This window comes from Chlamydotis macqueenii, chromosome 5 (genome assembly GCF_036417535.1).
Source record: "Chlamydotis macqueenii isolate bChlMac1 chromosome 5, bChlMac1.mat, whole genome shotgun sequence".
In the NCBI taxonomy this organism is placed as follows: domain Eukaryota; kingdom Metazoa; phylum Chordata; class Aves; order Otidiformes; family Otididae; genus Chlamydotis; species Chlamydotis macqueenii.
In genome coordinates, this window is record NC_141560.1 from 67,555,944 (window position 1) to 67,583,721 (window position 27,778).

The following is a 27,778-nucleotide window of genomic DNA, read 5'->3' on the forward strand; positions in this document are numbered from 1 at the left end:
AACTCCGCTGTCAGCTTTCAGGAATGTCAAGGTTTTTTGTTTTTTTTTTTTCCTCCTTCTCTATCCTTCTTTTATGCTGTAAAAATAAATAGATAACACTACAAACATATTTAAAGATGGTATGCTTTTCTACATAATCTAGAGAAAAGATGCTCTGTGCTAAGCAAGCTTGTGGCATCATTCCCAAACACTATTACTCATGTAATGCGGTGATATATATGATACACACAAGACAGAAAGACTGGAATTAGACCCTTCATTCTTAGGTTTTGCTTCTGTGCTTACATTCCTCAATAAGCATAACTTACTTTCTGTGTGCGTGTGATCCGGTATGTCAGAATGCCAACACTACAGGGTATTCATTCTCTCTTTACGTCTCCACCTTGAACACTTTACAACACTATACACTAATACAAGTTTTTTTTCTTCTCAAGATCAAAATTCATCCACTCAAAAATCTTCAGAGCCCTGAAAAAAGGTATTCAGTGCCCCCTAGATCCAGCCAGTGCTTATTCGTTCTCTAGAACAATTTGAACTTTGAGTATCAAACAATAGCTTCATCTTGAGTCCAGAAATTCAGAATAATCTACTGACCTGCGAAGGAGTCAAGTATAATTCTGAAGTGTTCTACAAATTGTTTTAAAAAAATAAAAGGCAAACCACAACCTTGTAATATATATCCCAATATTTATAGAGCTTGATGTTTGTAAGTCAGATAAATGACTCAAATATTCTGAATAAAATGTTACTTTCAAAATGTTGTTATGAATACTTATTACCACATTATATTCCTTCTATTAGTTATGCTTTTTGGATTAATTTATCCTTGGCTAGCATTTTCAGCCACCTGTTCCTACACTGAGCCGTACTTTACGTCATTTCTAGACAACTGAAATCAGGATGACTAATCATAATGTAAGACAACTCAGTGGGGTAAAGACTGACAAAGCCTTTTATGATTCTGTTAGATAAATTAGGTTTTTATGAAATCCCTCTTCGCCAAATTTAATAGGTCAAGATTCTCAGCCTGTTTCAATACAGCTGACAGTATAAACCAGAAGGTTATGGAAACCAGAAAGCCTGTAAGGCTTAGATCCTCACAAAGTATTTGGAGTTTTACAGTATGGTTCAGATACAGTCAGCCCTTCAGCCTACGTATCACGTTTAATTTATACTCAGAAGTTATATATTCCAATGGGTAAAAGAAAAAAAAGTAAGGAGTTACTTCCAGGTTTGGCTGGATTCTTTTCTTCATGTCTACCTATCTTCATACTATCCTTCCTACAGCAGAAAACTAAAATTTGATGTTCCTCATACAGGCAAGTTAAAGAAATTTGTCATTTTTGGCTTTGACTGACATAAAATTCTTCCCTTAATTTTTTCCTAATTTTATTTCTCAATTCGGCTTAGAAAAAACTATATGTGCCCTTTAAGTCTGGCACTCAATATACACTAATGTAAAGAAGAGTGAAACATGAAATCTAGAAATGTGAATATACTATATATAAGTTTCTTCAACTAGATTGAATTTAGCATTCATGAAAAATATCACATTAAATGCAATGAAGCGAGCTGTCTTCCACTTTTCCACAAGACTCAATACAGTAGCAATGTCAGAAGTATTACATTTCCCATTCTGGACGTTCCTTCCCCCTGGAAGAATTTCCTCCAAAAGAGCTATTGCAATTTATTTTTACAGTGTCTGAGTTCACTGTTGAAACCATTCAGCAAATTGACTAATAAGTGACCAATTTCCCTTTGCTGACTGTAGCAAGAAGATACAGTAATGGATTTAACACACCAGTTAGTTTATTTAACACCCAGTAAGGCAATTGTTACTAGTACTAGGACAAGCTACAATTTTAACAGAGATATGTCGTTTTGTAGAGGCTGGACAAGTGTGTAGTGGACTACCTCCCTCCTTGGGTGATTTCGTATTTAATTCTTTTTACATATGTAAACTGTATATCATGGAGGGATCTGAAAGATCCCCCACAGTCAAATCAATCAGGCAGGAAATTCAGGTCGTTATTGATCAGATTCTGTATCCTCGGTGACCTACCACCATTCACCTATACATGTAACTTTCTTTCATCTTATTCAGTAATGAATACGTCTAATAAAGTCTGCTGAGAAAAGATGGGGGGAGGGGAGATAGCCAGAAAAAAAAAAAAAAATCACAGCTCTCTTTAAAAAGAAACATATGACTCAGTAATCCCAAAAGGGAAGCCTTAGGAGTAGCTAGGCATTATCACACTGTATCTGACTCCCTAGCCTATAAATGATTAATGGGACCACTACGGGAGTTGTTATTGCTATCAGCACACATCTCACAAACAGCATCACTTGTGAACTCTATAAAAGTTAGAGGAGAAACAAGATTTTAGAAGAGAAAATGGAAGAAAATTTCTGAGGTATGAATTAAATCTCTACTTTCTTTACTTTTAACAGAAAGAATTGAAAAAAACCTGTGTTGGACTTTCCAAGGGTGAGAAACTAAACAAAGGTGGGGAACAGAAAGATAAGCTTTTGCAGGCAATTAAAGTCCCATCCCAAAAAAACAGTTTTCATTAACTGTAGGATTTATAAACTGTCTGGGTCATAACAGATACAAACCAAAAATCCCTTGTGGTACGCAAAAGTTTGGGGTTTTGTGGGTGCCCCCCCATTTTTAATTCATTTTGGAAAGACTGATAGGCTTTCCGGAGCTAGGACTGTCACAAGAGCTGGACAGGACAGCTGTTGTAGAAAGGGACAGAATGAGTATTTGGCAGGAAAACAAACAAACAAACAAACAAACAAACAAAAAAAAAACAAAAAAAAAAAACCCCAAAAAAAACCCCAACAACTGTCCTGTCACACTACTAAACTTACTTTCTGCAGGGGCTGACACAGCTCAAGGGACATTCTTTACTCAGTCTATGGTAAAGAGAAAAGCTCACCCTCGCATGCCTATGTGCTTGTACTCCACCTAAGAGTCATTCACATTTAAAATCAAGTAATTGCCATCAAAAGCTGTGAGGATCTGTAACCTACCACAGAACGTAGACATCTATGAAGTTAAGGCATGAGTGCCACTCCATGCTAGCCAGACAGCTATTTCAAATGAGTAATTTCTCTGATTGACATTGCTAAAGAACTCAGAATGTAATTACCTGAGCTGAAACAGCATAGAGGTCCAACTGGATCTTTAATTACCAGGCATGTTTAGGGCTTTCATTTCATGTCTCATTCAAAAGACAAATGAGTACCATTCCAAAGATTAGATTGCCAGCATACAGAGAATCTCGCTTCAGGAAAAATCAAATAGGAAAGGGGATTTCAGTCTTTCACACAACTCCAACATTTGTTTCTGAAGTGACTGATCTACTTAGTAGATACTACATGTTAAAGAAAATAATTCAGATGTTACACAGCTTAAGTACTAGAAAACTCCAGCTATTGAACTGCCTGAGTTGCTAAATCAGAGGTTCTCTTTTTAAAACCAAAAAAGTGATTGATGCATTTAGGAAGAACTCTATTTCTGCAAATGTGAAGGACTGAACAGATTTTTATCATAACATTACAAAAAGTCTGAAAATAACTTTGACATGTAGTTCATGGAGGTCAAGCATAACTGTTATTTTAAAGCTACTTCAATCATAAGGGAACTAGCAAAGAAAACATTCAATCAGAACAATCCAAGTTACCTTTTATCTTTCACATGTACCTCACATTAAGCATAGTATTATTTTAACATCCTTGCATATTCTTTCTCTGCAACTACAGGCAGGCACGAACAAAAGCCTAACAAAAGCAATAGGAATCTGCACAGTGAGTTCGTGAGCTCTGAATCCGGAACAGGCTTTAATGCCACAGTTTCTAGGAGATGGATTCATAGGCCTTTTTCACACTCAACAGGTATTACTCTATTATTTTTGTGGTATTTCACCAGGCACGATACACTGGATTCTCTATAAAAAGTCCACTGTGAAGAGGAATCTTTGGGTACATCAGGTACTTTCTGCAGCAGAACAGACACATCACTGTCAAACAGGCTATGGACAACAAAAATGTTTCACCTGATACAGAAAAAGCCTTGGAAGGTGATAAGAAAGTTTATAAGGTTCCATATCAACAAAACTTCCTATTTCTTTTCTTCTCTGTACATACACATGAGTACAATCCTAAAGAAGAGAGACTTGTTTTCTTGAGTCCACATTCTGATTTTAATTCAGCAGATTTTGCAAAGAGCCACCTCCTCCTGTTGTAGGCTTTTCGTCACTGTAGTTTGTAGAACAACCACCCAATCCTGCAATCTTCCTGGAGCAAACTGTTGAAAACCATGGGTGTTACTCTTCGAAAAAACAGATACTCAAAAGGACGGAAATTCAACCCAGTTGTAGATGTTAGAGAGGCTACCTCAGTTAACAAAGAAAGGATAATACTCCCTTCAACAAAGGTTTCACTCACATTTTCACCCTGACTCATAAAGCAAAATAATTGGATTAGTTATCCTTATTGTATATAAGCTGCAATCTACACAAGTCAGGTAAGAGGAAGTGATTTATGTTATTTTATTTGCCTTCCAAGGATTATATGAATGGGGACATGATCTCTTCCTCTAAATGTCAGCCTAGTGAAAGCAAGTGGAGGCGGCTATTGCTTTTGCAATAGGTGATGAATTCCTACCAACATGGGAAAAGATCTTGCTGCTAACAGCTAGGTTTTTTTCCTGTTGCATCACTTCCATCAGCTTAAAGTGTTCTTCTCATACCATAATTTTTCAGGGGAAAAAAAAAAAAAACCACTTAAATTAAAAAAAGAAAAAAAATGCAGAAAAACAATACCTCTAAAATATCAGCATGTTGTTTTGCTCCATTCCTTTCACTTCTCATATTATTTCTCAAAAGAAATTCTTTTCTGACACTGGTTCTGATGACTGAGGCACATCTTCTTTCACTATACCTTGATTGACTTCAACGAGATCACTCATGAAATATGTTACCGTTCACTGTATTGAACTTCAACGGAAATGTTGCTCTTTATAGTAAAAATCTCAGAGTTGCACAGATTTTCTAAAGAGACTGAATTCTCTACCCAGTTCGAATAGCATCTTACTCCTAGATTAGCTAGTTGGATTTGTACCATAGATCAATGAGTTAAAGATGGCATATTTATCATTGGTAACTGCAACTAACACAGCTTGTTCCACATAAAAACCCCACTCCAAATGCTCTTTTATTTTACTAGAGCCATTTATTTTTCATTTAATCTAATTCAATTGCACCTGTGGCTTCCACCTAGGTGAAACTCCCACTGAAGCCAAAAGGATTTCTGTCTTAAAAAACCTAAGTACCTCTCTGCACATCTCAAGTTATATTTCCAGGTTATCAGCAAATTTAAATAGTCATGGTTGATTCTCCACTCCAGAGTAGGCTATTACTAAGAAAAAGTAAAGTGGCAAAGAGCTTATTAAACTCAGTAATGTCCCCTAAATACTGGCTGTAGTTGGACAGACTGAGGTAGTTTTTATTTAATTATAGTTAGTTCACTACCTGTTCTGGTATTTCTATTTGGGACTATTCTGGTATTTCTATTTAGAACTATTCTGGTTTTCACTGATGTAGGCATCTGCCTGGAAGAAGCAAAAAAAAAAGAGAGGTTAGAATGTCCTGACAAACTAGGTTATAAAATTAGCACTACTGCACTGCACTAAAAGCAGACTTGTTGGATTTTTTTAATTAACTATAGTAAAATGAGATACGATTTGTAGTTAATTAATCATGAAGTAGGTATTTTAAAGCAACTGTCTTTTCTGTACAGCTCACATCACAAGAAATGCTTCATTTATGGAAACTTCTTAGCTACAAAATGGAAATTTCATTAATATATGAATATATATATTTGCTCAAATAAACATATTTTCTCACATTTTTGAATGCTTTGTAGTTCTTCATTTTCTTTCATATATTCAATGGTGATTCTGACAGTTGAAACAAATCCCATTGCCCGTGTCCTCGGAATCCAAGAGGAAACTGAGGCAGATACGACTGCACAGGTGACATGGGGGATAAACTGGATAAACACTTAGTCAGAGACTGAGAACTTCAAGAACAGGCCAAAGCAACATGGCCTCGCGCAGGGAACGAGTTCCAACGTCTCAGTTTGAGCAAGGCTTCTGCACAGAATTCGGCTACGCAGGCTGAGGGCTGTAGGAAGTTCAGAGGGACTACGAGGCTTTTATACTTAGAGCTTCGGAGTTTGCTACTTCTTAGTTTACCTATCTCTTTCTAAACATGATGTTCCTCCTGTAGTACATAATTAGAACTTACGGATGAGTAAACATCTAACACTGTGTGTAGCAGCAGCCAAAACAAAGACAGACAACAGGAACAAACAAACCTCCCTTTCCCCCAGTGATTTCCAAGAGAGCAGAGAGGCCCTAACCATTTTTTACCTGCTTAGCTAGAACAGCCTATATTCCTAACAGCACGCTTTTCTCTCATCTAGGGAAGACAGGCACCTCCTTTTTGCCTGTGAATGCTGCCTTCACCCTCTGCACTGTGCTCTGCATCTTCTAGGCACATTATGGAAACAAGCCATATGAGCTTGCCTCTATTTGCAGAGTTACGTTCAACCCGAGGAAATGCACATGGTCCTTTTGACACACATCTTTTCAGCACTGAAAGAGAAATTCTCCTTCACAAAGGTACGCTGTGTGACAGCGCCCATGCAGTGTAAGGTGCAACTGCAGGAGTGTTGTTGTTGATGAGAGGCTCCCTAAGGAGTAGGGCATGCAGCCAGCCCTGCCTTAGGGAAACACAAGGACTTTACTTCTCCATTCACTTTGCTCTGGAAGTTATTCCAAGCCAGACAATGGCTGGCTGGCGTCACTGGTTGCCACATGCAGGCAGTGACATGGGAACGGGGACACACAGGGGCTCACAGAAGACTCTGGGGGGAAGGACATATCTTGCAGAGACACTCCAACTGGTACAGCTCATGTAAGCATTCATCTGAGCAGTGCTCTTCTACTCCTGAATTCTCTTAAACTTCACAGAGCTTATGCAGCCTTGTTCTGTGAAAGACTTTTTGAAAGTCCAACTCAACTGTGGCAGAGGGTGTCTCTCATGTAGAACTTGACTACCTCAATCACTAAATACTGATGCACCAAAGAGCCATTTTGCTTTAAAGTGGTTCTAGGAAAGCTATGTTTATTAGTCCTCACCACCTCAAAAAGCCATTTTCAGTATAAATTCAGTCAGTTCACCCTGTACTGCTACAAAGACAGTTCATCTCTAATTGCAAGACAACTGCTTACAGCTTTTTAAGAGATTGAACACAGGTTACTATCCAACACTTTGGCAGAATACTTGAATCTAAAGGAGACTGCACAATTTTGTTTGGAGTTTCTCCTGTTAATTGCTTCTTTAACACTGGTGGTCTATGTAAGCCATCAATCTCCTTCTAAGTTTCCCACTCTTTTCCTTCCCTTCCAAAGCATGCACCTTCATTTTCTTTTTAGATTTTTCATTGCTTGCTTCTCAGCAAAAAGGACACAGTGAAGGAGTCAAATCTATTGCTCCATAAGAAAAGGAAGACGCAAAGCCACCGACTTCATGAAATCACATCCATTCATTTCTTTAAATATCACATGTATTTTCAGTTGACTGCTAGGGTAACTAAGGAATAATAAAACACAGCAGCTATTTTTGTAAGCTCTATAATAAGTTCTATAGTGTGTCTTCACAAGATATTAATCCAAGAACACTGAGAACAGGAACTGGAACATTAAAAAAGATGGCATGCCAAGACACTATCTAAAGGTATTTTTCTTAATGTTTAAGGCTAGAGAATAAGGATTTTAGAGTCTTGGTTTGGATCTTATGTACACTATAAAGTTGCTCAACAGAAATTATCTCTTGATTACATTGTTTTGCATGAATCTAAATGCAAATTAAATGTCAACTAGCTAAATCTTGTCTTTCACTTTTATAGATCAAACTGCACCCTTCAGTAATACCTGACACATCTAGTTGGCATATAGACATTGGTCAGGATGAATAAAGTGGAATTCAAATTGAAGGAACATAGAATAGCAAGCATAACCTCAGCCAGGATAAGCAATATAATACTACCCAATTTCTAAGTGTAAGCTCTGGAGAATAAAGGGAAAAAAAAAATCCAAACAATTTTCTGTGACTTAAAAAAAAGACCAAAAAACTGTCCCTCATGAAGTCAGAAGACTATGAAAGACGTATTTTATGACCACAAGTCATACAAATAATAAAACATCGGACTATTAGAACCATTTGTTAGCTGGAATGTCAAGATATAATCTCAGCTAACATAAAAGATTAATATAGCACACATTCCTTTCATTACAAACAAACAAAAATACATAGATTCAGATACCTGAATATAACAAATAAACTGTACAGCAACATAAAAATATCCCTTGAAAAAAAAAAAAAAACAAAACAAACAAAAAACCAACAAAAACACCACACCCAAACCCAGTGTCTGTCTGCTTAGTGTTTTTCCTGGCTTTTAAAAGTAAACCTTTAAAGAATATGAGACAGTGTAAGCGCTACAAAAACTAGTCCAGTATTCTCATGCTATGGTCAGCTGGGAGGATGAACAATGTTCCTGGTCTGGGAGATTTTACTTTTCTTTGGCTTGGTAGCGTGAGACAGTACAACTTTGTTCTTCCACTGAGAGTTATCTGTTGATTTGCAGACAGATGTCCCCTTGATCCTCAGAGATGGTCTTAATCAGATTTTTCTAGTAGATATCCTTTGATCTATTCCCTGATATCTTTACAAATGACAGCTTTGTTTCCTCTATCACATTAAGATATCACCCCTCACCATTTTGCAATCAGCACCACTGGGGCAAATGCTGTAAACAGCTTGGCAGCAAATGGAGCAGGGTAACCTCAGCCACCTGGAGCATCTGCTTTCTCTGGATCTGTCACACCCTCAGGAGCGTCTTATCAACCACAACCACTGTTTTCTGTAATAAGCTAAGCATCATTCACTTCACCCCTCCCTATCTCGCGCTATACTGGCTTTGCCTCACCTTGAAATGAGAAGCTTTAGAAAGAATTTCATGCAAAGCCTTGTGCCCACAGCTGCACAGCTGGTTCACTTCCCAAAAGAAACCTTGCTTTGTATTTTACAAAAGACCTAACATAGAGAAAGGTGGGGAGTTTTGACATTTAGCTTACCATACTCACTGGGAAAAAAAAAAAAAAAAAAAAAAAAACAAAAAAACCCCAAACTTTCTCTGCTTTGCTTTGGGTTTTGTTTGCTTATTTTTCTAAATCAGGTTCCTCAACTGAACTGAAATGTCTTTGATAGCTACACACCTACAGATTGATCCAGCTCAGGAATCAAAGAAATAGCACACAGAAATACATTCTAACTTCTTTTTTTCCTCCTATCTCCAGGGTCCGAAGGAATACAGACTGTAGGGAGTTTTACCCAAAGGACTGCAGAAGACAATGTATTCCAGATGAAGTAATTTAAGAGACAAGTACACAAAGAACAATGCAACTTCTTAGACAACAACTCCAGATACTGCCAACTATTATGAAACAAATCAGCTAAAGGCCTCTTCATTTTCATGGCATATACATGACATATCATAGAATCACAGATATCCAACTTCAAGATACAAGCGTAGCAACATTTCATTGCACACCTGTGAAATCTATGACTGCACTGAAGAATCTATATGTAAGTAATGCAATATTGCAAGTGTTGATTCACCCCCCCCCCCCCCCCACTAGCAATATAATTATTGGGATTCAAAGCACATTTCTCAGCCGCGGTACATACTGAAATGTGACCTCTCACCCCAATATCAGACAATCTTTTCTCCACAGTCCAAAATAACACAAATAACTCCAGTAATTATCACATCCTGATGCTTTGCTGCCATGTCTTACCCTTGCTTCTGACTGTTTACAATCAGCAGGTAATTATTTAACAGCATTCTATCTGTTCTCTAGTGCTTTGCAAATATTACAAATACACATGTAGCTACCACAAAAACATTTACCTCTCTGAGCTCCAGTGTACACAGCATCTTTCTAATCTACCAGAATCATATTCCCCATTCATTGTGTACCAGCTCAAACAGAAGCTGTTATGAGCCAGGGGAGCAAAGATGTGGTGCAATTCTTTCGAAACCTTTTAAGATGCGATGTCCCACCACTGCCAAAAGCCTTCCTGTAGCTTTTGGAAAAATACTGCACTTTCCTTGACTTGCCCCTAGCTGAGAGCTCACTGCTTTAAACACTTCTGCAATTTCCTGCGCACTGCCCAAAGTTATAATTTGTACAGATATTGTAATTAACTCCCTTAGTTGAAATTTCTCCCACCACCGGTCACCGTCACAAAGCTGTATAAAAGTTGGTAGGACTTCACCACATGTAGGTAGGTGTTCAAGGAATGCCTGCAACTTCTAGGCACTCGATCACCTGATTAATCCTGCCTTTGATACTGTAGACTGTCCTGCCTATCTCCTCCTCACTACTGCATCAGTGTCAGTAGTGACCAACACTCCACAAACACAGAATAACGGGGAACCCTGTCTACAAAACCAACATGAACACTCCACTGACCTGCGGCTCATCCACAGAGAGAGAAAAGCAGCTGCTTAAGGAATTGTGGGATTTATTTTTAATGTTGCAAAAATATGAGATGGAGAAAATGTCACTGAGTGGAAAATTAGGGCATTTGAGTCCATGCTGCCGACAATGTTCACAGAGTACTGTGTTTGCATTCCTCTCTGCACACCAAAATGTCTCTCAGAAGCCTTAAACAGGGATCCCTGCCAAGGATGCACCTGGGCTTAAGCCAACATCCTTACATACAGTTAAGGATGCGTATCTCCAGGTCAGCCATCAGGCACGGACATGCTGGAATCATACAACAATGTCAGCAAAAATTGTAAAAAAAAACTGTCTAGCACAGGTATCACAACTGTGTTCAATATGATCACAAATGGTAATGATCACAGAGACCACTGGTTTCAGCCCTGGCCAGCTAAACACAAAACAAACAAAAAACTGATGAGAAGATAGAATCGGATCCTAAATAGAAAATGACAAAAATTTTGTAAGAAGCACCAAGCACATACTTAAAGAAACAGCTTTATAAGGAATGGATGCAAGGAGGAATTACTTGACAGTATCTCTGGATATCAATTTGCAATTCACCTTCAAAAAATAAAAGGCAGCCCCACAACTGTTATGATGATTCCTCATTTCAGGCAAAGCAACTGGCAAGAGGTAATTCTTCTTAGCAGCCTGTTGAATTATGTATTTGTACATAAACCTTAACTGTACATTTTAATTTCACTTGAGTAAATTACCAACCTAAATCCTACCCTTCTCAAATATCTCTGAATTTTTAATTAACCTAATATCATCATTTCAACCAGGCAGTCAGAAATTATGAGTAACATATTATTCATATTCAGAAGTAAGGACACCTGCTTTTCACAACATTTCTAATTACTGGTTCATTTTACCCTTTACGTGATGTTGAAGCCAATTTGGGTCACACTGTTTTTAGCCAGTGACAAGTCCTTTCAGCTTACAAATAATGTATAAGGAATTACTGTGTTGTCAGTATGAAGGACATTTTTAAATGCACCGTGGCGAATAGAATACATTACCAAAACACATCATTTTACTTCTGATATGCATCAGCTCACCATACACTTCTATCAGACAAGGTTTTACCAGGAACATTTAAGCTTTGATTTAAAGTCACGTCCCACCATTTCACCACCTTCAGCCTATGTCATAATGATTGAGGGAGTGCTACCACATGCTAAATATAACAAAGTGCTTATTTCTAACATTACAGAAAAAAATAAACATGGTATTTGAATACTGTATGTCCTCTAAAAAACATTGCGGCAAACTGCAAACTATGAGGGAAGTCTTTACCGAACTGTCTCCTCTTCCTAACAGCACTACATCTCCAAGGAGTAAGCAGGAAAGCAAAAGGGAAGCCTGCTTCAAAGGTGATTCGTCAGCTTTCGACTCTGAACATTTAGTTTTTCCAGAACATGCACCTTCAGATGGCTGAAGCTGTTCTCACATAGATCTGATACATACTTAGCCACTGAAATACACATATGACATAAGGTACATCTGCTGCAGCTTTCAAACCCTGTAACATAATTAAAATGTGACAACTTCTCATATGCAAAGCCTTAATCATTCTCAAACCAGCTTGCACATCAGATTTCTCAAAGTCACCATCATTATCTTGACTTGTAGCATACTGGTAAATCCTATACATCTCCAAAGAAAAAAAATAACTTTCTTCTGGTTCAAGTCGTATAGATTTTATACACAGAAGCTAGCTCCTCCTGACATCTACCTCTAAATTTCTTGATATAATGAAAGTACCATGCCTGCCATGTTTCCTTTACTCAGCATGCTAACTCATATTTTAGATCAAAACAATGCAAAAGACATGAAAAACATAGGAGTTAACAATGGTTATGTCATCCATTTATCAATTTTAAACCACCACTTCAACAGATTAAAGACACTGTGTTCTAGTTATGAAAGCCCCTCTACAGCTACAGAAAAAAAAAAAAAAGATAGTTTTAAGATTCATGGCTGAAAGAAACATAGGCAGTCGAGCCGAAAGCAGACCTAAAGCCACTGGCTACCCGGGGAAGCAGGGCACCTTTGGGCAATGCACGTAAATGTTTTGCAGTGCCATATTTTCACATACACAGGACACATCTTTGGTATCTTGCAACCCTCTGGAAGTTCTGTTTCCTCTGAATAACAGACATTTTGGAAAGGAATGAGCAAGCTGTACATGAGAGAGGGTAACTAGCAGGACTAGAGGCTGGGGAGCTACGGTAGGTGGGGCTCTAAGGCAGGTACTTCTTGTATTACTTCCCCATGTGTATTGCCAGTACTTACTGCTGAATGTCAGGAGGCTTGGGAGCTTATTTCTATTTAAAAAAAAGTAATCCAAAGACTACAGGCAAAAAAAAAAAATGAAAAAAAAAAAAAGCAGAACTCATTTATTCAAGATTATATGAAAATATTAACGTCCTAGTTCATTTTCAAATAATTAGAAACAATGCTGACAACTATAAACTACAGGATTTCAGTATGCAGTGATTTGAGCACATCCATAAAAAGCTTTAGCAGCTTTCAGAAGCTACTCAAAGCAGATTTGTTGACAAATAGGCTTAAATTACTTTGTATTACAGTAGAACAGCCATATATTAAACAGACACTGCCAAACACAAATTACTGAACAATCTCTGGGTAACAAGAGGTTCCAGTGATTTAACTTATCCTTTAACAGTTATTTCATGGGTTTGGTTTTTTTCCTTCTGTAAAAAAACCTCATCAATTATAATCTCATCCATACTAGTATCATGCAACCAAACTGTCATTGAGTTATTTAAGCTAAGTAAAACCTCAATAAATACGGACCAAAATAAAATCCCAAATCTGCTGTATAAATAATCTAGTAAGAGTCCTACATGGAATTCTGTCTCTTCCTTCCTGTTTAATGTAAACAAGGAACCAAATCTTTGCGAAATGGACGGAAAGGCTGGCCTATGAGGCTGTCAGAAGCAAATTTTGAAATGCAAAAAAAAAAAACCTGTGAAAGAGCAGAAACAAATAGTCACTAGTAAGACATATTTTAATAAGCTATAATTCTATGAAAATTGGTGGCCTCGGTGACTTAGAAATAAATGAAATCTTAAGAATTCAATAACTAAGTGACAAGCAAGCATCCAAATTCCAGTCTAATTTGCACAACAGATTCAGAAAAAGTGGAAGGTAACCTTGAGTTTGCATCACAGGAGATAGACGGAATAAATATTTTCCATTTGCTGCCCCCTCTAAAAGCATCCACTGGAAGCAAAAGCAGATACATCCCTGATTATCTAGAACTTTCCATGTATAATTTAAGACTGGCTTTCAGTTAGGAAGAGGAAGCTATGGAACAGTCACATCTTCAACAAAGACAAAATATCAAGCAGAATGAATGGAATGGAAGTATTTCTTGATTCAGCATATCATATTTCTCATTACCAAAGAAGAAGGTACGTTTCAGTAAAGCTTTACCTTTCTCACAGTGACTTCCTGTGAATCCAGAAGGGCAGACACATTTGTTAGGTGCTACACAAGTTCCGCCATATCTGCACCCTTCTTCACAGAATGCTGCAAAACAAAAGGGATATGTGGGTACTACTTAATTTTTTTTAAAAAAATTATTATACATTTTCAAGATACTAAGAAAAACATCTAAGTTCTAAGCAATTAACACAATTCATCGTATTAAAATTCAGTCCACCTGCAAACACAAAGAGAAGTAACTCACTTAAACGACATGAGGAAAAATCTCAGATTACACCGTAGGCAAACCATCTCACCAATAAAACATTAATAACCATCTGGAAGAAGAAGAGATGGAAACATACAACGTACAATTTTAATGGGGCTGATCTTTCAATTATACCCAGTATGAGTATTACAATTACAATGCTCTGGTCATCCAGAGAAAACAGGCTGGTCAGATGGTGTTAACTACTTTGTTTCTCGCTTCTATCAAATACGCTTTACTGAAATGCCCATAAACACACAATATTTTTGTATTTTTTTTTATTTTTAAGTGTAAAGTACATTTTGCAGAAGCGAGAAGTGAAATAGGGTGAGACTCATGACTAAAAACAGAGGGCTCAACCACAAGATAATGCCTCTACTGAGGTGTGCTTCTTGACACAGCAATACACAAGCACTTTAGAAGTGCACTTGTCCAATACCTAGGAGTTGAAACAGATGATGGATCGCACCCCTCTTAAAAACACTCTGTGTTGGTCTTCTCATTTACAGCAGGTTTAGCTGGAAGTCTACTAACTGTGCAAGAAGCAGGCTTGCAGTTTAACGTTACTCTTTTTTCTTTCACTTTATTGTGTGTGTACGCGAAGTGAGGTAAAAGAAGTAAAGGAAACGGCAAGCATCAGGACATTATCTATTTTGCACTGTTAACCTGAGTAAGACCTTTGCTAATATTAAGAGCAGGGCCTATCCACAAGACACTCCCCACCATCTCCTAGATATTTATTGAACTTCACAAGTTGTTCAGTGGGTTTGACTGCACTTACAAGGGAAGTTACAATTAATATTTAACAGCAGCTCTCTGCATCTAAGCTAATAACAGAATTGCAAAGTGTTTCCTGCAAGCTAAAATCACAGATGGAACGTTGGCAAAGAGATGGTACAAATGCTATGAGAAGGCTTAAAGTGCTAGATAACAGAAGAAATGTTTAAGATTTATTTTCCAATGCACTAAAAAGAAAAATAAAGTGAATAAAGTACAAGCATTTGTCGTGGTTTTGTTAGTGAGGGGGGGCCTAAGGTGGTAGCTTCTGTAGGAAACTGCTAGAAGTCGCTCCCCTTTGTTCAGCGGACTCGGCCGGGCCTAGGGCGGACCTGCTGCTGGCTAAGGCCTAGCCAATTGGTAGCAGAATGTCCCGTGATAACGCCTCTGCGATAACGTATTTAAGAAGGGGAAAACAGAAAAAAAAAAAAAAGAGACAAGAGAGATGTGAAGCAGCTGAGCGGGGGGCAGAGAAGGGGAGGCATGAGCCTCACGGGCCTTGCAGGCCTCACCCTCTGGCCTCCCACCGGGCAGCCGACTGGGCCCAACTCGGCCCAGCCCGGCTGCAAGAAGTGGAGAGGAGATCAGAAGTGAATAAGATGTAAAAAGGATCCTGAGAGGCGTCTGCCAGCCTGTTGTGAGGAACGGCTGCAGACGCCAAGGTCAGTGAAGAAGGAGGGGGAGGAGTAATGCGGCTCCTGGCCAAGATTCCTCTGCAACTCGTGGTGCAGCCCATGGTGAGGCTGCTGTGCCCCTGCAGCCCATGGAGGCCCACAGAGGGGCAGAGATCCACCTGCAGCCCGTGGAGGACCCCACGCCGGAGCAGGTGGAGGCCTGAAGGAGGCTGTGGCCCGTGGAGGGCCCGCTGGGACAGCTGTTCTAGAGGGACTGCACCCGTGGAAGAGATGACCCACGCCGGAGCAGTTTCACGAAGGACTGTGGCCCGTGGGAGGGACCCCACGCTGGAGCAGAGGAGGAATGCGAGGAGTTCTTCCCCTGACGATGACACAGCGGTGTAAAACAACGCGTGATGAACTGACCGCGACCCCCATTCCCTTCCCCCCCCGCCCCGTGCCGCTCGGGAGGGGAGGTAGCATAGATAATGTTAAGCCTGGGAAGAGGGAGGGGTGGGGGGAGGTTATCTTGTTCCCTGTCTCATTCTCCTGCTAATGTTAGTAATAAATGAATAGTTTTCCCCAAGTCGAGTCTGTTTTGCCCATAACGGTAACTTTAAGGATTTCTCACCGACCTTATCTCAAACCTTGAGCCGTTTTTCTTATATCATCTCCTCCTATTTGCTCGGAGGGTGGGGGGAGTGAGAGACAGACTGCGTAGTCTGGTCCCGATCGGGGCTGAACTACGACAGCATTAAAAAGAATCTTTTGCAATTGTTAACTACATAAAGGCAAAGCATCACATCATCATATCTCTTGACTGAATTGATAGATGGGCCTGCCTTACTCTAAATATATAATTTGTAGCATGCCATACTGTTTTATGCAGAATAACACGGGGAGAAGAATGTTAAAGTCATTTAGAGAACATAGTAGTAGAACATTGTAAGCGCTCCTCCAACCGGCACAAGGCAGTGGTGTGGAGAAAGCATGGTTCTTCCCTAGTTACACTTCCCGCTCATCAATATACACGCTCCATATGGGAATCTTCTGAAATATATCTATTTTGAAACCAGTCAATTTCTACTGTATGGGAAAAAAAGAGAAATGTGGTTTAAGAGTAGCATTTTGTGATTTTTTTTTTTGTGTGTGTATAAATATTTGTAGAAAAGTATAGCTGTGCAGAAAGCTGAAAATATGAGCATGAAGCACAGCTGGAAAACATATGAAAACATTATGAGACTCAAAAGATTCCCTCTGTAGCTCTTGAAAGAACATTTGCTCATTTCTATTCTCAGCATTCTCAGCAAAGGTGCAACTTAAATTCTTCATTTACATTTTTTTTCTGGTTTGAAATTGCAAGTAAGCAGAGACCTTTGTAATACATTTCTGCATGACATAAAAAGAACTAGAATTTGTGGCAGAGCATATATAAAGAGCAAAAAAAAAAGGAAAATAATGGCAAAAATTAAAATAGTTCATCCACAGTCATCGTAGTTTAGCCATGCCTGGGACCAAACTATGCAATCCCTCTCTCGCTCTCCAGGCAGCAGAGGAGAGAGAATGTAACAAAAAGCTCGAGGTTCGAGATAAGGACAGGGCGAGATTAATCAAGTTACTGTTACAGGCAAAACAGACTCGACTTGGGGAAAACTATTTCATTTTATTAATAATAAAACCAAAGCAGGATAATGAGAGAGATAAAATAACATTTTCCCCTACACCTCTCCTCTTCCCAGGCTTAACTTCGTACCAAATTATCTCTAACTCCCTCCCCCTCAAGTGGCACAGGGGGAAGGGAGGTTATGGTCAGTTCATCACATGTTGTTTCCTTCCTCCTTCTTTTCCTGTGCTTGCTCCTTCTTCCTCCTCAGAACTCCTCCTCACATTCCTCCCCTGCTCCAGCGAGGGGTCCCTTCCACAGGCTACCATCCTTCATTAACTGCTCCAGCATGGGTCGTTTTTCCATGGGGTGCAGTCCCCCAGGAACCAGCTGTCCCAGCGGGCCCTCCACAGGCCACAGCCTCCTTCAGGCCTCCACCTGCCCCGGTGTGGAGTCCTCCACGGGCTGCAGGTGGATCTCTGCCCCTCCGTGGGCCTCCATGGGCTGCAGGGGCACAGCAGCCTCACCATGGGCTGCACCACGGGCTGCAGGGGAATCTCAGCCAGGAGTGACTTTACTCCTCCCCCTCCTTCTTCACTGACCTTGGCATCTGCAGCTGTTCCTCTCACAAAAAATTCTTCAAAATCAGCTCAGGCAGATGCCTCTCAGGTTCTCTTCACATCTCATCTCCTCTCCACTTCTTGCAGTCAGGCCAGGTCAAGTTGGGCCCAGACGGCCGCCCAGCAGGAGGCCAGAGGTGGAGGCCTGCAAGGCCCACAGGGCTCACGCTTCCACCTCTCTGCCCCTGCTTCTGCTTCTTCACTTCTTTTTTTTTTTTTTTATTTTCCCCCTCTTAACTATGTTATTGCAGAAGTGTTATCACTGTTGCCAATTAGCTCGGTCCTGGCCAGCGACAGGTCCGCCCTAGACCCAGACGAGTCCACTGGACAAAGGGAAAACTTCTAGCAGCTTCTGAGAGAAGCTGCCACTGTAGCCCCCCCACTACACAAAACCAACACAACAGTATGTGCCACATTGCACTGGGAAAGAACTACACACAGGTCTTAAAACAAAAGAAGTCATGAAGGGCGTTACTCCCCCCCCCCCCCCATGTTTATTGTCTATAACAATCACACATGTCCATTGAAAGTTGTGAGAGCTGACAGGGATAGGTAGGTGAGCGGGCTTTGGTTAGAGCTCTCTCACACCTTCTCTGCCACCATAACTGATACTACCGACTTACCGGTGTGAAATGTGTGCTACTTACAATAAATCATAGGTCTGCTCAGTAAGGTGATGTTTTCTTCTGGTCTCTTTTAAGACTACTAACAGAGAAAGGCTCATGAGACAGGGCTGGCCATGTAAAAGATTTTCCTGTATCTGTGTTATGCCAGTGCAGCAGCCAGGTCTTGACACCTACAGGCACAGCCAAGCTGCTGTTCCCTCCGGGACAGAAAGACTGGGATGCCCTGCCACGGGTCAAAACTCACTCTCTATCCTTCTATTCCTTCCTACATAACCGTGTCAAATGTGCTAGCACTTACTTGTTGAGCATTTAGAAATTACCCTATTCTTCAGGTGTCACATCTTAGCAACTTAAAAACCCCAATATCTGTACAGGGACACCCTGTGAAATTTTGTACTACAGGTATCTGTAAGAAGAGACGCTGTACTGTCTCCAGTGCACAAGAAGTCACCCAGGCACCAGCTTGTTATACAGACAGCAAAAACTGCAGAAGGAAAGAATTCAACTCTCCTTTTCAATTTTTGCAGAAGCTGAGAAGCCCTCTGCAATACAGACTATCTGTACTTGTCTTTATTGCTCTGACTTTGGTGGATTTGGGGGAAGTGGTTCATTCTTATATTTTTATGCAAGAAAAGAAAACTTCAAGAAAGAGTGCCAGAATTATCCTTCTGCTCCTCAGATGGTTCTTCTACGAACCCTCCAATTCCTGCATTGTAGGCTCGTAGGAAGCGCGAACATTAAAACCACAGATCTCAGAATGTTGTTACAAAATCAAAATGTTTGTCTAATGGCTACTTTCCTTAACTGCTAGAAAAACAGCTCACAGTATTGTATGCAGTTCTGATAGCACTACTCTGAATTTTAAGAATGCTCAATACCTTTAATAATAGGAACTCAGTTTCAAATTGCTAGCAATTCTACCAAACTTCACTTATTTGAACTATTTTCTCTAACAGTTCTGCCTCGGGCTGAAGCCTTTTAAAACATTTTATCAAAACTCATTCATTTCCAACAATGAGATTTTTCCTGTACACCCTTAGCAGAAGAGACTAATTAAGGAAAATCTTTACATCACTTCTGTACCTGTGCCTTATGGACAAGAGGACCCAACAGGGAGCAGCTCAGGGACTGAATAGTAAATCAGCTAGAGTGCCCATACTCTCAGGAAACGACCTGCTTTGGTGCTTATGCTTTGTTATATGTCTCACAGGCTCTGGGATCTAAGACTTACATTGTGGTTTAGACCCTTCAAAACCAAAACTATATTGGAGGGGGACAGGGGGGACCCACCAGTAACACAGAACTAGCAGTTATAAACTATGATTGCAGAATTTTTCGTACTCAAATAAAGTTAACACAAGAAATACAAATTGTAGCTGTATCGTATTTTGCTAATGTATAATGTAAATAGATCCTGTCTCTGGAATTATTTGCAGGCTGGAAACCGTGTTAAAAAGAAGAATGGTTACTGAATTTGCAATAAAGGTTTTATAAGGAAAATTAAATGAAGATGTCATTAGGGTAAAGTCTACAAGGGTAAATCTCCATTGTTAAGAGTCTTATTCAGAATTCTGTATGTAAAAGGAACAGAAACTATTGATTTCAGGAGGCTTCTGCCGAAGTGAACAGACCTCTGTAATACTAACAGATTTCTTCCTCCAAAATGAAAGCCTTTATCATATAAATACCTTTCCTAAATAGACAAAATTTCTCTGCAGGGGAGGAGTTTAATTTTTTATGCATGTCCTCCTTGATGACGCATCTGTAGACAACGGAAACAGCCAAAAATGACACATCTGCTGGACGTGTCATTTTTGTGATAATGTTGGAAGGACAGGTGAGTCTCATTGTGCAGCTCCACAAAGAGCAGCACGAAAGTACCCACAAACTGGGTACCATGCTCCTGGACATGCACAAGCTGCCTACATCATATTTATGGGGTACCGTTTCTTTTCTCCTGCCCAGTTAAATAGAATTATCTCCTCTCCCAGTGAGGCCATTATGGACATCCCTAGGAAGGAAAAGGAGTTAGCAAACCTAGAGCCTCTTTGAGTCGAAGGTGTGAAATTTGTCTGACATTTCTGTAAGTTCCTTTTGTTCTTCCTTAGTTCCAGGCAGAACGCGCAGGAGCGCCTGTGTAAGGGAGGCATGTCAACAGTAGGCTTCAAATATTCTGTGCTGTCTGTCACTGAAAATTCTAGTCTCTCTTTAGCCCCTCTGCTTACAAGATTTGGGAAAAGCTGGACAGTTTGAGTTCCAGCCTCTTCTCCTACAGAGCCAAAGGAATTGCCTTCATTGTTCTGATTTTTTGCACAGCAGCACAATACAGTATTTCACTGTGCTTCTATAGGAAAGCAGGTACTGCAGCAGGGAGCCCTCATGTTGAACAAACATCTTTTACTTCCAAATACAATACAGTAATTATTATAAAATAAAAACATATATATTCATAATTATATTAAAATATTTTTATTAAAAGAAAAACTAATTAAAAAATTCTCCTATAAATTTAAAGAAAAATTGTTTGACTATTAAGGGATATAAAAGCCACCTTCCCAAATAAATATTATTTCTTGATATACACAAAAATTAAATTTTATATCAAGCTATAATAAAACATCACGATATTAATATCACTGTTGTATTACCATTTTATGAAGTGCCATATACTGAAATATATATATTTCGTGCATCTTTTAATAAGCCTTTTTCTTGATGTTACCCTGGTACAGCATAATCCCCACTTTTACCACTAAATATATCACCCACCTTAATATTACCTTAGGCACATAAAATGACCACCTGTAATAGAACCATATATATAATATACTGGACACCTTTCTTTTTCCTTTCTATCTGCCCTTTTTTTTTTTCTTAAAGGAAACCCTATTAAAATAGAAGCGCCTCATTTATTTAGAGTTCATCTTCCATTAGAGAATGAACAAATTCTCAAATTCTGGGAGTTTAAACTCAGAAGCAACTGACTAGAATTCCATCAAGCGAGTAGTCCCCGTTTCCTCTTCAGCTCAATACCATCACTAAGCAACAAACACCAGTGTTTTAAGAACATCTGTACAATCTGTTTACTAAGCAGCTGACCTCCAACTTGAGAGCACAAAGAGATGGAAGAGGTTCCAAAGCGAGTGCCTGAGCAGTTGGTACTTTTGACTTCTTCAGTGCTTTTCCCTACATCATGATTTTCCCTGTTTCTTCCTTAGTCAAAAGAAAAAAAAAATAGTGTTGAAAAAAAATAGTTCCATTACTACCAAAAGGAACACCACTGCAGAAAAAGATAAAAGATACCACAGTATCTTTTGCATAAAATGAAAGAATATAGCAATACCAAAAATGCAAACTCTTACCCTCTACATCACAGGGAAGAGAAGCTCTTAATTAAAGAAAGAAACCACAGTTTTGTTCAACAGGTCAAAACCACACCTACTCTTGTATTACTTTAGGTTTATCACAGATAAAGCCAACCACTAGCATGTTTCCGTCAGCAAAGTACTCCACAGTTTGTCAGGACAACAGCAGTGCAGAGCAGCCACACGCCTATTCTGCAGTGGCGATTGCAATGCAGCTGGAGGTGAGGCCGTGTCCTTCATGCAGCGTACGAGATACCAGCTTCCATCGTGTAGTAGCGACATAGTAACCTGCAGCTCTTCTGCATTTTGGCCCAAATTACTGGGTGCTCATATTCATCCCAAACTATGTGGTAGTTGGCCTCGTACGCATTTCCCACCTTCAGTGGGTATTAAATGCCTATGGTGAAGAGAAAAAAATTGTACTTTATGATCAAAACCAGCAGCAGGCACACTGCCAGTGCTGCCCTCTATTTAAACCTACAGCAGTTTTCTAGAAGACTGGAATTCAAAGGGACTTCAACCTGACACCTTTACTTGCTCAAAGATTATGTCCTAGCACAGAGGGCTGGGAGAAAATAAGAGGATGGGTAAATCATTCCTTTACAGGTGCTTGCCACAGGCTCTTTGTGCTGTGTTCCCTACCCAAAATGCAAACCACAGCTCTGCCTGGTCACTGTTCGGCAAGCACCGTCCTCTCTTGACATCACCTTTGTTCACCTTGTAAATCAGTAGGTATCTGGGACTGCTACACAGGGCAGCATAAGAGAGAAAGTCACACTGGCTTCTCCTGTACTTCTGAAATGCTTTTTTACTGATTTATTTTCAACAGGGTGGCCAGTAAAATGACCGTGAAGTCCACTGGTATTTGGCCAGACTCAAAGACTGGGTGCGTGTCAAGTGAAAAAAAGGGACATTCAGGAAAGGCAAGGAAGGGGTCAGGCACAGACTGCCTGGGTAAACAGAAAAGTGGAGCTTTGGAAAAGAGATAGGCTAGCTGAACTACATAAGTCATTTGATAATCAATTGATGGAAAGACCACAATTTCATTAGCTGATTGAATTTACTCAGCCAAGTACGCACAAGGTCACAGTTGATAACAATCCAACTATGTAAGCCAAATACCAGAATAATCAGATGACACCAGTTGCTGAGGCAGGTTTAGAGGACAGCTGAGAAAGTAAGGGGAAAGCAGAGAAACAAAATAAGGTAGCAGCAGAGGTTCTGCTCTTTTTCTCTGTACTCAAGTATGACGGTATCATCTCGAAAACTACAAAACTCTTCTTGGTTCAGTGAACTAAATCCATTGGATACAGGGCGTGACTTATTTAACACAAAGTCTGCGAAATGCCACTGGAGTCCTTTCACAGACGGCTGGAGTCAGCGAAGGACAAATCCGGCAGGAATGAGCTTTGGGCAAAATAACCGTCCTGGAAAATTTTCATCCTACGTCTTGGAGTGGGAAGGGGAGTACGGGTCAGTCTGGCAGTCAGGATGAAACACATCTGAGATGGGAAGACAAGTCCTTAGCTGATCAGTTCATCACCTTTGTGAGTGGCTCCCAACCGAATTTATGCTTCAGGCCTTACGTCTGGTATGTATGAGGGTTAGTTCAGTTCAGGAAGAGCCTACAAATCTCAGGTCTTCTAACAGCTGAATGTAAAGTTATTATTCCTGATTTATACTTGCAGAGATTTCACATGTAAGAGGTACTTTGCAAACATAATTAGCATAATGGCTGCCTAGTGTAATCAAAATTCCAAATCCTGGTAGTACAAAACCACTACTTAAAGCTAAGTCTGAACAAAGATCAATGATCTTGGAATTAAGGTTTGGAGACGGGGTTTTTTCAAAGCACTCAGAAAAGCATGAAGGAATTCTTTCAAATTTGGGAGGCAACGCAAAGTGAAAGTAAAGAAAGAAAAAGGGCAAAGCAGGAAAGTACCTGAAAGGATTATAAAGAATAATTAATATATCAGGAAGAAATGATGTCAAAGATATCAGCTACAGGCATACATACGTGGCGTGTGTGAGTTTGTATGTGTGTGTATATATTTGCATACTGTATAGTATTTATCAAAGTGTTGAACTGATATTTTAGAGTTAGTCACCAGGCTATTTTATCTGATGTAGCAGTGAATCTTTTCAAGTACCCAGTGCTATGTCACACAGCACTTGCAAAATTAAGATTGAAGTGAATTTGGAAGGCTGAGTATCTCTCTCAGGAGGCACTGAACTCCTACCAGAGGGCCCTTTCCTTGCTGTTATATGATGTTAAATTCTCCTGGTGCTTGGTGTTTTCTTTGACGGATATGTAATCCAGTTGTGGCCATTTGTATGCAAGATGCAGGCCATTCATCTAGATGCTTTCAGGGTGGGCGCAAGTGCTGTTTGGCTAGAGATGCTGGATTTTTTTTTTAAATGAAACATCAACTCCTTAAAATTAGCACAATGAATCACGGTGATAAATACTAATAATTTCCTTTGTATTACCCCAATAATGGAACTTACTTTTGAATGTTTAAGTTACCCACCTTGATCAATACATTTTCACCTAAAATCTTCCCTAATGAACAAACAAGCTACATTTCATTGAACTAATTCAGAAAGCATACTGAATGGACAGAATCTGTCCATTCTACTTTACCGGTAAAAAGACATATATGAAACACTTACTGATGTCAAGCTTATTTTATGGCTCTGAGAACAGATATGTGGCAATTTTCTACAATGTATATGAAAAAGATCAATAGAAGCAGTAAGAGACAAAAGTAATATAATAAAATTTCTCCTGTGATATATTACACTGTTGAAAGCATCTCTCCTTCCCCAGATGATTCTGTGCTAAATAAATATTCTTGTTGCCATTTTACTACCCTGCTTCCTCAAGGCTAGGCTCTTCAATATCTTCAGTGCACCATTTTAAGTCAAGTGCAGCTGTCTGTCTAGTAACATAATACTAAGTGTGGCAAAATAGGGTAGAATACTTCTCCCACAAGCCAACAGAACATCATCTTGCAAAATTCAACTCAACACTTAGAACTATAAAACCAAACTGAAGTTTCCTTTGAGAAATGACAGGACATATCGTATCACTGGACTTTATCTTTTCACCATCATCACTGTGCTTACTCCCACTTTCTGGTGGTTGTTTTTTTTTTTAAACAAATTAGTATAGAATAATTTGTATTTACCAACACAACACATAAATTATAAGTTAAAGTTCAGTAGAGTTATCAAAACAGATCAGCCAGAAGAACACTTCACTAAACACTGCCATCATTACAAAGCACAAGAAAGAGAAAATGTGAAACTTCTGACCTGCTTCCACTTTGGCTGTGACACTGTGGCTCACAGTTTCTTTAGAAATCAGTTATGCTTAATCAATTTTAATTTAAGGGTAAAGAAGCGTGTTCCAGAAGCACAATAGAAGCATTTTCCCTTGCCTGATCTATTATCACAACTTTAGAAAGACCTTGATTAAAATCCCATTGAACTCATTGGAAAAAGAAAAAAAACTGAATTCAGTAAACAGTGGATGCAGTCTTAGATCTGTTTGACCTTAGTACAGTATATGGACTATTCAGACAACAGAAAAATCATTTTCTAGCTGTGTGTGTTTTACAGTTCTCTGATCTTCGCCTTCCAGTCCATACCAACACACTCCGTGCACACGTTCAGCACAAGACTAGCGGGACTATACCCTAATGTAACAGGTATACCGTCTTTAAATTCACTCTTCGTGCTCTGCCCTGTAGCACTGATAGGCACCTTCACCAATAAAACACAAGCCTATTTACCTGTAAGAAACATTCTGTCTCAATGTGAAAGATTTACTCTATATTGCGTAATGAAAAGCTACCTAGCTTCCTCAAATAATCATGTGTTATTAAAAACACCAGAATGTTGAATAAATTGTTAAAAAATATGCCCAAAATGTTAATAAAACTTTATTTTATGGCAATTCTCTATATGAGGAACACTATCTTTTGAAATTGTAAAGAACCTTTAAGAAATTTCTATTTGTGGCTGGAAGTGAGCACATTGCTTGAGTGCAATCATAGCCTTTAAAGTGTTAATTCAGCAACATTTTTTGAAGGTTGCTGGTACCTTATTGCAAAGATAACAACTGAAATGGAAAACAAATACTTGTTTTGATAGTTTTGCACAAAATACACAATAGTAGATTAAGGAATTATGGACAGCATTTAGCTATCTGAAGGTGACATTACTGAGAGGGAGAAGAAGAAAATAAGAAATAAAACGTCAGTGAGATTTTCTGGTCTGGATCAAAGATGTGCAAAGACAAATAACTTCAAAAGACATTAAGAGACCTTAAGCAGTGTATCTTTAAGTAAGCACACTAAAATTTAGGTGTTCTTTCTCATTGTCTTAGTGATATACTTCTGGTGTGCTGCAAGTAACAGCTGCAGTGGTATCTCTGAAAACATCTTATAATGGGCTTTTGCATCATCTTTTAAATGTCACTCATTCTACCAAGACACCCCACCCAAAATAAAATGCCTCTTTTCAAAGCACAGTTGCATTCTATTGACCAACATCAGAAGGATGGGAATTGTCAGTTCCAGAGATCGGAGTCCTCTGACTACACAATAGGAAGGACTTCAGTACCTGAAGCTCATCCACAACACCCATCCAGCCCTCACTCTTTATCAAGAAAGATGGCATGTTAGATATAGACATTCCCCATTAAGGAGCAAAATTAAGAGTTAATCTCAATTTATGGAATCTAGCTTACCTTGCAGTCTCTAACAGATAAAGGTTTGAATTCACTGAAGACATTGCCAAGAAAGCAATCAAGAGATGAAAAGCCCTGTATCCCATCAGCAATGCCCTAGGGCATTCTGTCACATTCAAATCAGGTTTATATAAGGGAAAGAAAGAATAACAAAGAAAACACTGAAGGAAGGTTGGAGAGCTGGGGGAAGAGATTCAAAAGCACTGCTAAAACAAACCACACTACATAATGGATTCTCTTAGGTCTGGATAACTTTTACAATCTTCTACACTACTTCTGACCTTTGCATTTGTTGGATTAAGACAAGAACTATTAATAGGACACAATTAACCTTGGTTCTTATCTGCATTTTAAAATAGAAAGTTTTTCAGTAGCTAAAATATTACCGCAAAAGCAGAGTTTTCTCAAAAAAAAAAAAAAAAATCAAAAACCCTTTTAGCAACGATTTTAATTTTGCCAGTGGCTAAATACTTGTGCATCTCAATATCTAGATTTACCTAAAATAATCTCACCAAATAAGTTTTATCCTGAAGTGCAAGGCTCCCCTAGGAGAAGAAAGAGTAAACTTAAATACTTTGAGTAATTTGAGAGCTCCAACAGATTTTTCAATAGGGAAAAAAAAAAGCACTGAGAAGTGATATTGTTCTCACGGTCACAGAAGAATTCCAGTCTAAAGGCAGAGATTGCTTTTGCTCAAGCTGGTGTGACAGCAGGTGTGATATGCATCACCATCAGCCTTATAATCATCATAATATGTTGCTTTTACATAAATCCTTTCATCTCAAGCTTTTACACATTATGAACAATTAAGCCTTACAACCCCCCCAGCGAGAAAAATACATTAAGAACCTTAACCTGCTAGGCACTTTTTCAGAACAGAGTTAACAACAGAAACATAATTTAATAAAGAATGCATTTAACAAGTAAGAGCAGAAAAGCAAATATATTCTTTATGTGTATAATCTTTGACTGAGCCAAGAGCATTTTAGAAACCCAGGGGGCCACAGTCTTTGCTCGTGTCAATTAGTAAATCTATATCAATTTA

The 27,778-nt window shown here is 39.1% G+C and overlaps 1 protein-coding gene across 3 annotated transcripts in view; it reads right to left on the reverse strand.

Moving 5' to 3' along the window:
* NELL1 (neural EGFL like 1) overlaps positions 1-27,778 on the reverse strand; it is a 304,499-nt gene that overhangs the window by 55,488 nt on the left and 221,233 nt on the right. For all 3 annotated transcript variants that reach the window (XM_086749374.1, XM_086749375.1, XM_086749373.1), the window contains one exon: positions 14,114-14,209. In XM_086749374.1, the coding sequence (XP_086605500.1) occupies positions 14,114-14,209 (96 nt within the window). The remainder of the gene's footprint in view (positions 1-14,113; positions 14,210-27,778) is intronic.